Source organism: Lynx rufus, unplaced genomic scaffold, assembly GCF_022079265.1.
Source record: "Lynx rufus isolate CCGP_SWC_20201006 ecotype Redwood Valley unplaced genomic scaffold, mLynRuf1.p SCAF_2, whole genome shotgun sequence".
Classification (NCBI taxonomy): Eukaryota; Metazoa; Chordata; class Mammalia; order Carnivora; family Felidae; genus Lynx; species Lynx rufus.
In genome coordinates, this window is record NW_025814834.1 from 220,705,496 (window position 1) to 220,722,449 (window position 16,954).

The 16,954-nt window shown below is 61.2% G+C and overlaps 1 protein-coding gene across 3 annotated transcripts in view; it reads right to left on the bottom strand.

Moving 5' to 3' along the window:
- TP73 (tumor protein p73) overlaps nt 1-16,954 on the bottom strand; it is a 61,321-nt gene that overhangs the window by 41,862 nt on the left and 2,505 nt on the right. The window contains exon 1 of one of the 3 annotated variants that reach the window (XM_047083344.1): nt 4,810-5,311. The exons of 1 other annotated variant lie outside the window; for it this stretch is intronic. Coding sequence is in view for 1 of the 2 variants with exons in the window: in XM_047083342.1 (XP_046939298.1) it covers nt 1,638-1,703 (66 nt within the window). In the remaining variant the exon portion in view is untranslated. Of the gene's footprint in view, nt 1-1,637; nt 3,138-4,809; nt 5,312-16,954 lie in introns of those variants that run through there. One more of the 3 variants, XM_047083342.1, reaches the window with a different exon arrangement.

Consider the following 16,954-nt stretch of genomic DNA (forward strand, 5'->3'; position numbering starts at 1 on the left):
TCAGCATCCGTGGGGTCTGGGCAGGGCCCGTGACACCGATGCAGATGCCGCCGAAGGCAGGGCACCCCTTCGCACCCCCCCGTCCGTCCTCTGCTTTCCGGGCCCGGGTCCGGCCTTGCAGACGGGCGGGCCTGACTCCAGACCCAGGTTGGGGGGCCGGGCGGTGCCTGGCACGGCAGGGGCTTCTCAGAGCTGCCACCTACGGGGTGGGGGTGACCACGGCACCCTCTCGGGAGGCTGCCGCAGGGCCCCGTGGGAGCTGGGGAACAGACAGGTGCTGCATACAGTGGGCTGTGCGTGGACCGCAATAAGGCCCCGACGGGTGTGGTCACCATTGCTCTGAGCTGTGTCTCCGGGTTTGGCCTTCGGGGCTCAAGCCGGGTTTGGGGGATCCCAATGCCCCGGGACACGAGGACGGCTCAGATCCCAGGCCACTCCCTCTCGGGAAGGGCATGTGCCGGGCACGCCCAGAGGCTGGAGCAGAGCCCCGGGCTTGAGTCCTGCTGTGCCCCGAGGCTGCAGCACGTTGAGACAGCCGTCCGCCTCTGAGACAGGGTCCTCCCCGCCCCCCACCCCCCCCCCACCCCCCGGCTGGACACAAAAGCAACTCGGACCCCACGAGGCAGTCCAAGGCCATGGCTGTGAAGCTGTCACAGCAGCAGGACCGCCGCATGGTGCTCTCCTGTCACAGGAGACGCCCGGCCACACCGGCCTTTGTCCCCAGAGCTTCCTCTCCTGAGAGCGTCCACACCCAGCCCCCACCCCGCCATGGCCTTGCCCAGGCCCGGCACAGCTGGGGCCCCCGTCCTCCGTCCCCCTGCGGGGAGGGGCAGGGACACCAAAGCCCACCCTGCCCGCTGCCCCACCCGGGCCGAGGTGGTGCCTCCCCGGGCCCGCCTCCGGGTCCTTGGCAGAGGGCCGTGGGAATCAGCCTGGCCACCGTCTGCCTGGCAGTGACCAAGCGGGCAGGCCCAGACCTGCCCAGAGCCTTTGGGGGAGGGAGGGCACACCCGCAATCTGTCACCATGTCCCCAGGTAGGCGGGCGATGGTGGAGGTCTGTGGCCCTCTCCCGGGACCGCCACGTGCCGGGCCGCTGGTCTCTGGAGCAGTGGCACGAGCCAGTGGGGCCGCCTCGGGGGCCGGGCCCTGGCGAAAGGAGGCCCCTGGGCGAAGGCCGGCCAAACAGGATGGCCCGGGGCAGGCAGCTTAGAAAGCACGGGCCCCAAACCAGCTCTCCCACGGGCTCAGAGAAATTCAGTGACCTGCTGAGGTCGTACAGCACAGCCCTACGCACAAGGACGACGGAATGGTCCCCTCAGAGTTCAAGATTAAGTTAGTCACCCCTGACGGCACGCACGCCTCCGGCGCACGCTCTCCCCACGAGGGGTTTAGCAAGGCTGGGCAGTGCTGACTTGCATGCCTCCTATTCTGGGGAGGTCACTCCCACCCTGAGCTGAGCTGTCCAAAGCCCAGCGGAGGTGAGGTCGGGATGGGGCGGGTTTGGTAGGAGGCAGAACAGCGCCTGCAGCCGAGGCTGGGCAGAAACCCGCCTCACCCGCTCCCCACGGGGGAGCGGGGACCGGCCGGAGCGGCCTCTCGGTGTGGGTAGTGCGTGCCGACACGAAGCTCGACTCACCCACTCTGTTCGTTTTGCAGACGGACCGTCCAAGCCCAGAGATGGAAACCGCTTGGCTGACGGCATCCAGCAAACGGTCAGGAAGACCCTGCAGGCCCCCCTTCACGGCCGCACTGACCCCAGGAGCCAAAAGATGCCAGCGACTCGAGTGTGCAGGACAGATGAATGGATAGACACGGTCCGTCCACACAGCGCGGTGTTACTCCGCACAAGGAAGCGTGGACACCCGCCGCAGCGGCCACGAGCCTCGAGAACGTCGTGTTGAGTGAGAGAGGCCGACGCCAAGGACCACGCGTCGTGGGACTCCGCCCACCGCGTGTCCATGGCAGACAGACACACAGACTGAGCCTCCTCCAAGGGGCTCCCGCGGAGGGGGCTCAGAACCCTGCATCTTTAGCTCCCGGGGTTCACCACGCCTCTGAGACAGACCCTGGCGGGGAGAGCATCCCCCAGGCCCTGCTCACCCAGTCCCGAGGACGGCCACTGGCCTCCCCCGGTGACTTCCGCTCAGGTGTTCCACCGGCAAAAGGAAGGTCCGGAAGCCTGCCCTGCCCTGCTCAGCGGACGCGTGGGGCTGGAGCCAGGAAGCCCCGGTGCCCCGCGATTTCCAATTTCCCTGGGAAATTCCCCAGAGCTGGTGGCCCTGACCCCAGGCCCCCTGGACCACGAGCCCACGGAGCTGCAGACCGGTCCCTGTCGGTGCCGGGGCGCCTGCCAGGGTGTGAGGATATGGTGATGTCGGGCGAGGATCGGGGCTGCAGAGACGCAGGCCCCTCCCCGGGCGTCCTCCCAGGACCCCGTGGGCCCCGCTCCTCTCTCCACGGGACAGGGACAGGGGCGGGGGCAGGGGCACGGTCTTCCCTATCCCCACGGCAGCATTTCGGCCGCGGACAGCAGAGGTGAGAGAAAGAAATCGACTCCAAAACCTCTCCCTGCAAAGGGTCCCCGGTGACCCCCGAAGGCCCACGCCTTAAATTTGGGACCACGTCCACCACGGAAACGTGGCTCTCGGACCTAATGGAAATTGCTTTCGCAAACGCTGCAAATCATCTTAAAAACCACATGTGTATGGGGGGGTGTGAGAAACGCTCTCGGGCGGTAACGGAGTTGTAAAGTGTCGACGAGCGTCTCGCACGGAGCCAGCCGCCCTGGACGGAAATGCCCGCGCCCTCGAGGGTCCAGGGGCCACGTGGGTGGATCCAGGTTTTGGGTGCAGGGCGTGCGGCGTGGGCCCTCAACCCCAGCTCACTCGAGCGGGGGCACCACCCTCCCCGCTTTTAGCCTCTCGATGTGACTCACGGGTTTTCTCACCAGGGAGACCTGGCATCTGCTGATATTTTCATTTTTAGTCACTTCTGGGAGCGGGGGCAGGGGTGCTCCCCAACACCGCACAGAACACGCAGCCCCTCACAGCGGAGAACCCACAGGCCCAGAGGTCAGTGCGCAGGGGAGACACGGGCCACACCACTGCTTCTAGGTGCTGCCGGCCACGCCCTGGACAGGGCCTCTGGGCGTTCACACCACCTGTCACAGCCAGTCCCCACGCGTCCCCTCCCTGCCTGCTACCCTGTCCCCTCCATGCCCCCTGCCTTGTCCCCTGTGTCCCCTCCCTGACCTCTACCCTGTCCCCTCTCTGTCCCTACCTGTCCCCACATGTCCCCTCCACGGCCCCCACCCCGTCCCCACATGGCCCCTCTGTGACCCCACCCCGTCTCCACATGTCCCCTCCACGGCCCCCACCCCGTCCCCACATGTCTCCTCCACGGCCCCCCCCCCGTCCCCACGGGTCCCCTCTATGGCCCCCACCCTATCTGCATGTGGCCCATCTATGACCCCATCCTGTCCCCACGTGGCCCCCACCCCACCTGTATCCTCCTAGGCCAGGCCAGACCCCAGCCTCCTTAGGAAGCATCTGTCCTCCCTGACTCCTAGCCAGGATGCCCCTCATTCTGCCCCGTCACTGGCAGGTGGGGAGCACCCCTCAGCTGTGTGGCCACAGGACAGCCTTACTAGTCAGGGAGGGTTGCTTGCCTGTCCCCGCTGCCTGCCCCGGGCTCCAACGCCACATCTGAAAAACTGGGGCCCCCGCGAGGCCCCCGCAAACAGAGGCACCCCACGCGTGGGAACGGCAGTCCCAGCCGCCTATAGAGCCCCGAGACAGGGCCAACACGGGGCCCGCACCCCCCACCCCCAGCCATCTGGGTGCCCACACACCAGGAGGGGCAACTTCCTTCAGTTCTAAGAAACGAGGCCCAAGAGCTCCATCCTGACCCCCACTCACAAACACTCGTCTCCTCCGCTCTGTCACAACGGCCGTGACGAGGCCCCTTCTCCCACCAGTAAACACTGACGCAGCAGACTGACCATCGCAGGAGGGGACCCGGGCCATCCTGGGCTGGGCCCCTTCTAGTCACCCCTGTGGCCCCAATTCAAGGGCACTGAGAACGTTCTGGCACCCAGAAGTCCCCCTACCTGGGTGGAGGGCTCAGGCAGCTGTCAGGGGAGGACGGAGCGGGCAGGCCACCCCTCTGGGAAATGGCGTCCTTCCCTGGGTGGCGGCCCCGCCGAATTCCAGCAGGACGCTCGGGGCATTCAGGGCGGTCGGGGCCAAGAGGCCTCTGTTGCTCCTGCCGCCCACTGCAACAAGGGTGGCCCTGGCCTCGTGGGGGGCGGCCTGGCTGGAGGACCTGGCTGGAGTGCCTCCCTCCTCAGGGAGCCGGGGGCAGTGGCAGCAGCCACCTTCGCCCCCCTCCCCTGCCTGTGGCCCGGGCCACGTGGCCACAGGAGAGCTGGGCTGACCTTGCCACGCAGGGTAGGGTAGGCTGGGTCAGGACAGGGCCGGCCAGATCCTCGCCCCGGAGAGACGGGGTCCCGCGGGGCCCAGAGAGGGGGGCATGACTAGGGGCCTCATGTCCCCCGGAGACCACTCCCTGCCGCCCCTCTGCCCGCGCTGGGGGGAGACCAAGCCCTGGGAAGGAGGGACAAATTTAGCTTCCCCACCCTGGGCCAGGGTGCACTTGTGAAATATGAAAACAGCTGGAGGTACCCGATTCAGCTGCCCTCTCTCCCTCCTGGGCTGGGGCCCGCTCGAAGGGGGTGGGGGGAGACTCTGGAGCCACCCCAGGAGCCCCCCCTGCCCGGCCCTGCCCCCTCTCATCTGCCAGCCTCTTACCCCGGCCACCGGCCTCCGTCGTGGCCCATAGCCTCCTTCCCCTGGCACCTGGGGACTGTGAGTCAGGTTGCCAGAAGTTTTGCTTTGAGTCTAGGGGTTGGCTTTGCACTCACGTAAGACAGGCCCTCTGACCACGTGGGCTTTGTGCACTTCTAGAAGGAAACAATGGTAACACAAGCTTCCTGGGGCTGAGTTCAGGCCTCGGCTGGGAGAAGGGCTCGGCTGATCGGCGATGCCCCAGCAGCCCCGTGGGAAAGGGCTGTCGCAGACCAGCTCCTGGAAGAGGAACTAAACCGGAAACACCCAAGGCTCGCGAACCAGCACGGCATCCCCGAGGGGGGGTGCCGTGAGACCAGCAGATCTGCGGCTCATTTTACTACCAATGTGGGAACACGCACAGAGAGGTGAGGGCACCCGTCCAAGGGCACACAGCTAGTTGGGGCCGAGAGCCCTACCCAGCAGTCTGGCTCCAGCAACCTTGCTCATGACCCCTGCCCTCAACCTGGCCCGACCCTCCTCAGCCTGCAACCCCACCTGCACACCAAGCATCCTACCTGGAAAGCCCCTTGCCCAGCCCTTTCTTTGCCCGGCACCCCGAAGCCCCCACCCGCGGCGAGGGCCCCCCTGCCCTCTGCAGATCTGCCGGAGTCCTTCCCCCCAACACCCGCAGGTCCCGCCGAGGCACACGGCTCCTGTCCCGTCGTTTCCTGCTCTGCAGCTCGGCACTGCCCCACACCCCTGCTCCATCTCCCCCTCCGTCCACGCCCAGCCAGCCCACCTCTGCTGTTTGGCAGCTGTATGACCCTGGACAGGTGTATTGCCCATTCTGAGCCGCTGTTTCCTGCGGTGTGTGGGAAGAAGCCTGCAGGGTGATCCAGAGACATATTGGGAGCTCGAGAAACAGCGGCGGGTTGCAGTTGGCCAGGGGTCGCTCAGAGCAGGCGACAGTGGAGGCATAAGCCAGGCCCTGGCCCAGGGGTAGCAACGGTCACTGGCCCGTCCCCGACTCGTTAGCAGAACCCCCGCCCCGCATCCTGGTCTCTGCAGGAACGAAGCGCCTGCAGGTGAGACAGACCCGTGTCCCATCACAGGAGGAAGCTTTGGAATGCCCCGGCGGCTTGGACGGGCCCCCTGCTTCCTCCTCTAGATGTCAGCTCCCCCGGGGCTCGGTCACTGCTGCATCCCCAGAGCCCGGGAGCGTTCGCTCGGCACACTGAGGTGACAGCTGCTCCCTGTCTGCACAGGTGACCGGCACGGTCCCTGGCTCTCTGGAAGAGCCTCCACCTCGGGGACCGCCAGGAGGGGGTGGCCGTGGAGCTCCGTGCCGGTGACCAGACACTGCCTCTCACCCACGGGGCTGCCAGGCACCCCTGACCTCTCTGTCTCCTCCAACCCTCCCCCCCCAGGCCCTGTTTCTACCCCGAGGGGTCACACTTCGCCAGGCCAGCGTGGCATCGTTGGAGGCGCCTGCTCTGTCCTCTGGAATCTCCTCTTCCCCAGACAAGCCCGTGCCATCATCCCTCCCAGCCACCCTCCTCTAGACACCTCTACTTTCCTAGAAGGAGATGCCCCTCAGGTGTGTCCCCCAACCCCCGTGCAGACCCTCCGGTGCTCTGGACGCCTGCTCTGGGCCTGGAAACACACTAACTGCCTGGGGTTCCCCCCCCCCCAAAGTCACTGACACCAGCTGCTTTGCTGACACTCAGTCCGACTCCAACAGTATGTTCCTCCCTGCTCTCAGGTCCCCTGCACATCCCACGTGACTTCCCCCAAGCCGGCCAGCCATCCCTCACTCGCTCCAGAAACATCCATCAGCGTTCCACAGAGCTGTCTCTGTCCCACGGGCTCCGCCCTGCCCCCCACGCCCTCAGCCTGGGGGTTATCTTTCTGACGACGATGCCCAGTCCCAGCTCCAGCCTGGGTGTTCTGTATTTATTGACCTCAATCACCCAGGAGGAAGGAAAGCAGACTGCACCCCTACTCTCCAGACGCTCTCACAGAAGCACAGAGAGGGTAGGTCACCTGCCCTGGGCCACACAGCTGGGAAGCGCAGACCGGGTCCGAGCCCACTCTCGTCCCCACCAGGCAGCCCTGCTCTCCAGGAGGTCCCCTCTATTGGGGGACAGACAAATAAACCAGCTTTTACCCCCTAGTGTAAAGGGCGCCGTGAAGGGGTGTGGATCACGGCCAGCGTCAGCACAAGGGTGCGCGAAGGCCCAGATGACCGTCGTCGTTTGCAGGTCTCCCAAGCGGACATTGAACTTGGGGGCCCGGGGAGAATGGGCACCGACAGGGTGGAGCTCGGCCAAGGACAGGCCCTGGCAGCCTTTAGGTCGGGGACAGCAGGAATAGCAGGGTGGGCCGGAAAAGGGACGGGGCCCTCTGGAGGCCACACAAAGGGCCCTGAGCCTGTGGAGTACGGGGAGCAAGATTCAGGGCCCAGCTCTAGCGGGGACGCAGCGGGACGTTCGAGGACAAAGTCATCCTGGCAGGCACACGTGGGCCCGGTGAGCCCAGAGGCAGGCGGTCGGTGAGGCAGGCCTTGGCGGGGTCCAGACGAGCTGGGAGCGCATGGCATAACGGACCGCGCCGACAGAGGGGCAGGGGGATGAGGACATGTGTCCCGCCTCCCCTTTCAAGCCGGTTCACGCCGGTTCACGCGCTGCGACCAGCTACAGGTTCAGTGCCTTCGGCCTGCACGTGTGGGGCCTCTGTTTTCTGGCCTGTGCAGCGGGGATGGCCACACCTATCGACCACGACTGAGCCACACAAGAAGCTAAGGAGGGTGATGCCTGGCCTGGGCAGGCCGTGCCTCCTTGGCAGGAAGTGGAGAGAGAGAGTTCCCAGCAGGCCAAGGGGAGGAGGCAGCCGGAAGGAAGCCGCTTCTGCCCCCACCCAGCCTGGCCCCCCCCCCCACCCGGGGCCCTTTGGGTCACTCAGGGCCCCCCAGGGGCAGAGGGCTCTGCAAAGCGCCACCAGAAGGGGCTGGTCTTCCTTGCCCATCAGGGGAACCACGGACACGGCCTCCCTGTCTGCCCTCCGTGCCCCCAGGGCACCCCACTCCTGGGTGCCAGGTGGAAGGCAGCGGGAAGGGGGCTCTGTCCCCCCCGCCCCCCCAGCAGGTGGCTGCTCTGTGGCCGGGAGGCCAGGACAGGACCTGAGAGAGGCAGCCAGGCTGAGCCCAAGCCTACCTTGGCGGAGCCTGGGCCCCGAGGGTGGGTCGGGGTCGGTGCGGAGGCGGAGGCGGCCGGGAGGCCCAAAGCAGCTCGTGGCTGGGCAGGCAGGCGGTGGAGGCAGCGTCCCGGTCGCCTAGGCAATGACATTGGAACCAAGGAAGCAGCGTGGCCGGCCTGGAGCCTGGGGCCGCCGGGGCGGAGCGTGGCTGGGAGCCCTGGGGCTGGCGGGCAGCACCATGCCCTCCGCACAGCGACCTGGGGACAGGCCCCTGGCCGCAGGAAGCAGAGCTGGAAGCTGGGCTCGGAGTGGGGCTGTGTCAGCCACGCCCGCACGTCCCCCTGTCGTCCTCATCAGAGAAATTTCCACACACACACAGAAACAGAGAGCACAGTGCAACCAGCCCGTGAACCTACCCCCGGCCTCCGCGGCAGGCTGCCCTCCAGCTACAGCGAGTTCCACACACACGACATTCCACCCGCGACGTGTCAGTGGGTGATTCTAAGCAGCGGGTGATTGAAAAAGGACCCACCTTTTTCAACGTTAGGTCCAACCAGGAAGTTGATATTCAACTGTTTTGTGCTGCCAGTATGTGTGGGAGCACACGTACACGCACACACACGGCAAATTCGGGTAATTCCGTGTAATACGCGGCCTCGAGACCGCATTCTGATTTTCCAAGCACGTGGTTTTTGTTTCTTTCTTTCTTTCTTTTTTCCTAGCACCTAGATCTTGGGGGTTATTTATTTACTTATCTGTTTTTAATTTAAGTCCAGGTTAGCTAACATCAAGTGTATTAATGGTGTCAGGAGAATTTAGTGACTCATCACTTACATATGACACCCAGTGCTCATCTCAGCAAGTGTCCTCCTTAATGCCCATCACCCGTCTAGCCCATCCCCCCACAACACGCCGCCAGCAACCCTAGGTTCGTTCTCTGTATTTAGGAGTCTCTCATGATTTGCCTCTGTATCTGTTTTTATATTGCTTTTCCTTCCCTTCTCCTATGATCATGTTTTGTTTCTTAAATTCCACATAGGAGTGAAAACATATGGTATCTGCCTTTCTCTGTATGACTTATTTCACTTAGCATTATACACTCTAGGTCCATCCACGTTGTTGCAAATGGCAAGAAGTCATCCTTTTTGGTCGCGAGTAATATTCCACTGTATACATAAACCACATCTTCTTTATCCATTCATCAGTCGACCGACATCTGGGCTCTTTCCATAGTTTGGCTATTGTCGATAGCGCTCCAAGCACATGTTTTTAAACAACTGGCCAGAAGGACCCTGAGGAAGCCCAGATTTGGGACCCTAACCTGTGTCGCCACTCACTGCCCCTCCTTCCCCCGCCACAGGCAGCAGCATAGAAAGCTCAAGCCACCTGACAGGAGAAGGGACCATGCGGACAGGATTAAGGGACACACCCAGGGGCGGAGGCATCTTGTACTGGGCGGGGGGACCCAGTATAACCACAGCGTCCTGGTTAGAGGGAGGCAGCAAGTCAGGGGGGCGCACAGGTGCTGACCTGCTGGCTTTGCAGAGGGAGGAAGGGACCACGAGGCAGGAAGTGCAGGTGCCTCTAGAAGCTGGAAAATCCAAGCGATGCATTCTCCCCCTCGAACCTCCAGGAGCACCCCGCGCCTGCACCTTGATTTTAGCCCAGAAAGACGGATTTCAGGCTTCTGACCTCCGGAACTACGGGAAAGCAAATCCACGGGGCTCTAAGCCGCTAAATTTGTGGTAATTTGTTACAGCGGCAACAGGAGACCAATCCAGTTTCACGTAACACAAGTTGGGGGAACGTTGTTTGCAGTGGTTTCCTGGAGCCCCTGGAGCAGACCCCGCGGCCCCGTGGAGTCTGGGGAGAAACCCTCGGCGGGGGGCGGGGGGCGGGGGGCGGGGGGCAGGGTACCCTGCAGGGTAAGGTCTCCGGGCTGGATGGGAACTGAAGATGCGGCCGACCCGGGAGCCAAAGCCCTCGCCCTTCAGGGACACAGCACACACGCACGCACACACTTCTGAGGGACGCTGCCAGGGTGCTCTCACCTGGACTCCCTGGGAGGGCGGGGGGGGGGGGGGCGGCCACCCAGGGCGAGGGGCTCTGCTCCCTGACTGTTCCTGGGGAAGCGTCGGCCTGCAGCTGTGGGCTCCCCAACTCCTGCTGAACACGGACACATTTCTGCAGAATAGCCCGCGTCCGTGTGCAGCCCGTGTGTCAGGCGTGGGATGGGGCTGCGGGAGTCCTGTGTGCGTGTGCACACGCCTGCAGGTGTGAGGCATCGTGGCCACGCAGGGACAGTGGGCGGTGGCGGGAGGGAGGTGTTCCCTGGTCCTGGAAAAGAGGCAAAGCAGCCAGGGGGCAATGCCAGGCTGCCCACGGCCGGCTGTTGACCACAGCAGGTAGGTGCCGTGACCTGCACGTCGGGGAAGCGGCCCTCATTGAAGCCATGCGACCCTGGGAGGGTCCCCCCCCGCACCTGGCCCATGAGATCTCATGGCCTGAGATCTCATCACCAGGGCTCCTGTGGGGGTGACCTCCTGGCACGCCCTCCTTCCCAGCCCATCCCCTGTAGAGAGACGGACGGCCTGACTTGGGAGGCTGGGGCCCTGCCTTCTGAGCTGGGTGGTGGACACACAGCCCTGAACACTTAGGGCTCACAGAACCCTTGCCACAGCCCCCGACGTCCCTGTCTGAGACCAAAGGTGGGTGGGTGGCCCTGAGTGATGGTGTCAGACGGGCCTCCGGACACAGTCGAGGCAGTGAGAATGGCCACCAGCTTGGGGTGCTCAGTGGGGAGCCGGACGAGCATTCCTACACAACTTCCTGCCACCACCAGACCCTGTTGGAAAGCTCTTCCCGGGACGCTCTTGCCTCGGCCGGGGCCCGATGTTCATCCGCGAGGTCCAGGTGTGAACCTTGGCCCGGGGCCTGGGCGTCTTTCGAGCAGGATGAGAGCAGGACGTCACCCGAGGCTCCGTCCGTGCGGCCGCACGCACACTCTCTCAGGGTTCCGGAGCCCGGAGTGTGGGGAGTCTCGTGGGCCTAAAATCAAGATGGTGGCAGGGCTGCTTCCTCCCACTTCCGGCCTCTTCCAGCGGCCAGGGTGCTCATGTCCCTCGGCTCGAGGCCCCTTCCTGCAGATTCAGAGCCCACGCCTGCAGGCTCTGCTTCCACAGGCACGGCCCCCTCTGTCCCTGACCCTCCAGCCTCCAGGTTACAGGGACCTGTGGGATGCCATGGGCCTAGCTGGACGCTCCAGGGTCATCACCACCTCCAGGTCCCCGACTGAGTCACTGTCCCTTTGGCCGCGTGAATAACATGACCAGAGGTCTGGGGCCTTGGGACATGGGTGTCTGGGGGGCCCTCCCTCTTCCAGGAGAAGGCCCAGGGTCGGCATTTATTCATTCCTGAGTTGGAAGGTCCCGCTTCTGCAGGGGAGACACAGGGCGCGCCTCTCTGCGGTCGGGCAGGGGGACCTTGGTGGCTGTTTGCTCAGCCGCCCTTCCTCCCTCGCCTCTGCACCTCCTGCTCCCTCACGTTTACCAGCCACCCCTGCTTCGCAAGGACGAGACCCCGGAAACGTGCTCGAAAGCGAAACAGCGGCCCCAAGGCAGCGCACAGGCCGGGACGCCTTCTGCTCCAGCCTGACACCCGGCTTTCTCTGCACGGGGACCGTGTTGAGTGTCTTACAGGCCCTAGTCCCAGGCCCTCACATCAGCCCCACGAGAAAAACTACTGACCCCATCTTACAGCCCAGGAAAGGGAGGCGCGGAGGTCGCGTGACTTCTCCAACGTGGGGCGGTTAGAGGCTGGAAATAAACCCCGCACAAATCGCGTGACCGAGCCGCCTCCTCCAGGCGCACCCGGGCGGCACGCGTACTTCCCGTGTCTGTTTCTGTTTTTCACGGTTCAAGGCCGTCACTGGGCTCCTGTCTCCTGAGCATCAGGTGTCTGACCACCCCCCCTCCTGAGTGCAGGTTTTCAAACGTCGAGGGAAGGGGCTTGCTGGAGCCGTGGGGACGGGCTCTCTTGCCCCCCAGCTGTCCCCCCACCCCATCCCACTGTCAAGACCCGTCCCCACACCCCCCACCCCCATGAACAAAGCCCGCTCCCGGGCCCTCGGCAGGGTGCCAAGGTCCGGTGGGTCCTGGGCGTGGCCCCCACCTGCCTGCTCAGACCCTGCAGGGAAAGGGTGGGCGCCCCCTCACACACGAGCCATGAATGAATGTGCAAATTAAGTCTTCAGTGGAATACAGCCTAGCCTCACTTCCGTACATTTTTGGGAATCCGGAGAGCTCAGAAAACTGGGAGTTCTTTCCCTCTGTCTGGGGCAGACTCCGCTGGGCAGACGCAAACTCTAAACCCACTCAGTGTAAACGTTCATTGGCACTCTGCGGCAGGAACCGGGGAGAGCCGGACTGTGGGGTGTTTCCATCGGACCCGTTGGTGGTGTTTCTAAACAAGATTCATGTTGGGGGGGCCTGGGTGGCTCAGTCGGTTGAGCGTCCGACTTCGGCTCAGGTCATGATCTCATGGTCCGTGGGTTCGAGCCCCGCATTGGGCTCTGTGCTGACAGCTTGGAGCCTGGAGCTGCTTCAGATCCTGTGTCTCCCTCTCTCTCTCTGCTCCTCCCCCGTTCACGCTCTGTCTCTCTCTCTCTCTCAAAAATAAATTAACATTCAAAAAAATTTTTAATACAAGATGCAGGTACTGTGCTACTCTTCTAAAGTATTCTTCTTTCAATCTGAATTCTGAAACACCAGTGGCCCCCAGTATGACACCCAGATGAGGGGCCCAGATGAGGGACTGTGGGCGGCGCTCTGGGACCACAGTGTTTCTGGGAAGACATTTCTTCCTCTCATCCTACAAAAGCCAAGCTTTGCAAGATCACATGACTAAGTAGCACATCTGGGGTGGATTTGAGCCCCTTTCTAGCCGGTTCCTAAGCAGGGCCACCCTCACCATGATTTTGTCACCTTTTACCATCAAGAACTCTCATCAATGGAATGCCTTTGAATAGCACGAAATTCGAAAGGTCACAAAGGGCAAAGCACTGGTCCATACCCGGCCTCTTGGATTTGGCAGGGCTGTCCTGGCCACCAGAGAAGGGAGTTGGAGAGACAAAGCAAATAGAGGGGTTTTCACTACAGTAACTGGAAGAAGGAGAAAGTCAGTAACTCAAGCTCTGCTCGTCACGCACACTGATCTGGGGCCAGACAGTCCCGGAAACTCTGGAAAAGCAGCCGGCCAGGGTTCCCAGCTCTTTACCCCGTGCCACTCCCCTTGAGCCTTTCTTGTTTTAAAACATGCTGTCCAGGGGCACCTGGGTGGCTCAGTCGGTTAAGCATCCGACTTCAGCTCAGGTCACGATCTCACGGTCCGCGAGTTCGAGCCCCGCGTCAGGCTCTGGGCTGATGGTTCAGAGCCTGGAGCCTGCTTCCGATTCTGTGTCTCCTTCTCTCTCTGCCCCTCCCCCGTTCATGCTGTGTCTCTCTCTCTCTGTCTCAAAAATAAATAAATGTTAAAAAAAAATTTAAAAAAAAATAAAACATGCTGTCCAGAAATTACTCTCCTACACATTTCACCGTGGAGAGTAGACTCTTTGTCTTATTCTAAATATTTTCAGGGATCAAATCGACCAGGGGGAGATTTGGACAGTGTTCTTGGAATTACCTTGACCTCAATCTTACAATCGTCTTTTCTGTTATTTTCACTAGAACTCATTATTTCGCATTAATCCAATTAGCGTCCTGTTTACCAAATGCCTCATCCTTACATTTACGGCTTGGTCTGAAAGCTCAGGGAGACGTCCCCCCCTCGATGCCTCCTCCCTCATTACTGCCAAATAATTAGTCAAGGAGCATCCCTGATCAAAAATTAAGAACCCAGAAGCAAGTTGAGGCTTGCCTTCCTCCGAAAGAAAAAAAACCCGACAAGAGATGCCTAATTACGGGGTTTTGCTGGTGGTCGGGGCCGGGGGGAAGCAGAAAACGGCCAGGAAGAGGGAGCGGGCAGTTGAGACGGTGCGGATCACAGCGGTTCGACGTGGAGGGCCTCGATTTACACCCCAATGCCTAGCGGCCCTCACTCGCTCCCTAACGCAGACCCACATTTGCATGGGGCAGGTGCCAGAGCACGCGGTCTGGGGAAGCACCGTTCGGGTCTGTTTATTTAACTGTGCGCCCACACTTAGGAGCTTTCCCTCGTGACGGCTGCCACCTCTGCAAAAGTGACGCCTGTCGCTGTGGCAGGTGGCCCACAATCCTCACGCCCCCTCTACTGGGCATCGCTTGGCGGGAGGGCAGGACCCACGCCAGGACCCGTCCCTGCCCCCTCCGCCCGCCCCCACCCAGCCCCGCCAGAGTGTGCACGGCCCAGGTGAGCCTCAGAAGACACACCTCTGCATCTTGCTCCTGTGGTGCAGACCAATGGAGGAAACAGAACCCAGGAAGTCACCTCTGAAATCCCCAGGAGACGGGGCAGGAGGGGTGAGGGGACATCCTCCCTGCCCATTTTAAAGGAACCGGTGCAACCCCCCCCCCCCGCCTCCCCCAGGGAGAAGCCACCTGCCCAATTAGCCAGAGGCTTCCCCAGATGTCCGCCCCCTCCCCCAGGGCTTGGCACCTCGGAGCAGCAGGTGAGCAATTACAGCCCCTGCCCCCTCCCCACAGGCATCCAGGGCCACAGGGAGCGATTCACCAGCTGGTGCTGGGCGCGCATCAGGGACAGGAACTTCCTGCACGCAGCCACTCTGAGCAGGATCACAAAGGAGAGATGTCCCTGGCTGCACCGGGTTCCCAGCCTGGCCCTGCGCGCTCGGGCCCCGCACCCTGGCTGCTGGAACGGCCGGACGGGCAGTGCCCAGGTGTTCTGTGCCTGCCTGGTGAGGGCGGGAGGGGGCTGCATCAGCCTTCCCTGGGGAATCCTGCCCTCCGGGGATCCCAGGTGGGTTCCCGTGGGCAGCTCACAGGAGGGAAAGGCTAGGGCCTCCCTAGGGAGACGGGGAGGCAGGCGGGCCCACAGCTCCCATACACATGAACACCCTGGGAACTCGCCTAGATCAGGACAGCCGCTCAGGCTCTGCCCCCCCCCTCCCCCGCCAAACAGTCACAGCCACGCCCTGATTTGAGACTTCTGGTCCCCAGACCCGGTGAGAGTAAGTTTCTGTTGTTTAAGCCGCCCAGTCTCTGTAATCTGTTACGGTCGGTGCTCCAGAAAACCACCACAGCTATCAAAACGAAAATTTGTGACTTAAATCTGGACATGTTTCTTTACGCATGAAATGACAAGGTCCCACCGCGGGTCTCATAACTCCTCATTTCAACTTGGTGACAAGCAGAAACAAAATTTTTTCATTTCTACGGCCACTGTGATGCACGGTGAAAACATCGGTGATTCCTCTCACAGGAAAGGTCACAGGCGCCACTAAAATAGGGGTTTGCTGTCACGTCCACAATCGGACGGGATGCTGAAATTCATGCTGCAGAAATGATACAAAGAAAGGTTTCCTCTTTCCCCACCGCAGGTCACAGCATTCCTACATTCCGGTTTAGATGGTCCCACAGCACCAGGGTCGGGCGGTGCCCTGAGGTCGCCGCACGGGTGGCGTGGCGGAGCCCCGCGGCTCCAGTCCCGGCTGAGCTCTCGGCCCTGGAGCCCCGACTCCTGCACCCTGCTGTTTGTAACCTTGGGCAAGTGCGCGAGTCTCCGACATCTCCACCTCCCCTCTGTAAGCGAGCACCCAGTCCACGGGCTGTGAGGATTACAGGGAAAGAATGTACCGAGCATTCAGCTCAGTCCCAGCTTGCGCCACCGCTCGATGTTAGGTATTATCAGAGCTGTTCAACCAAAACTTGTTTGGCTGAAGTTTTTTTTTTTTCTCTTTGGGTCTCTGATTTAGGGCAGCGTGTCCCGGAAAAGAAAGCACTTTTGATGAGCAAATGTCTGCTCTGCTAAGGAATCCTGGTCAGAGTGGGCAGAGGTGGGGGGGTGGGGGGGTGGGCGGACAGGGGGGACACATGGAAAGTTTATAACCGCTTGAGCTTGTCTCTTGGAGCCCACCTGACCATGACGTGTCTTTAACTTGAAGCCCAGTGAGCAGAGGGAACTTTTCTAGAAACCAGAATCCACCTTCCTCTACCTGACACACAAGGAAAGGACTTGCCAGGCGTCCCACGTAATTTGCTTCAGAGGGAACTTGTCAAGGAGACGTGGTTGTGTGTTTTGATGTGTCCTCTGCGTTTGTGAAAGAAACCCGGGCAGGACCTGGACGCACTCGGCAGGGGTAGGCGGGGAGGGGGAGGGGGAACCGGTGCATAAGAAAGCCGGTCCCACCTGGAGAGAAGACCCCTAGGGTGGCGAGGGAGATGCCATCTGCTCCTTTCCCCTTTCTTGCTCTATGAAGGTAATACATGAGAACATGACATGTTTTAAAAACATTGACTCGTCACTCCCACAGAAATACCCAAACTGGGAAATAAAGGCATACGTTCCCCTTTCATGGGGGCCGGATGGAAGAAACCCACTTGGAAAATGTTTCTGCCTTTCTGGCAAACCGGAGGTTCACCGTGTGGGCGACGTCTTTTTTCCCCCTTATTTTATTCTGTTTTATTTTATGTTTTATTTTGTTATTTTATTTTATTTTTTATTTTATTTTATATTTTGTTTTATTTTGTATTTTATCTTGTATTTTGTTTTTATATTTTATTTCATATTTTATTTTATGCTTTATTTTATATTTTATTTTATCTTATTTTTTATTTTATTTTATTTTTTTATTTTTTAAATTTTTTAAAATTTTTATTTATTTTTGAGACAGAGAGAGACAGAGTGCAAGTGGGGGAGGGGCAGAGAGAGAGGGAGACACAGAATCTGAAACAGGCTCCAGGCTCTGAGCTGTCAGCACAGAGCCCTACGTGGGGCTCGAACCCACGAACCGCGAGATCATGACCTGAGCCGAAGTCGG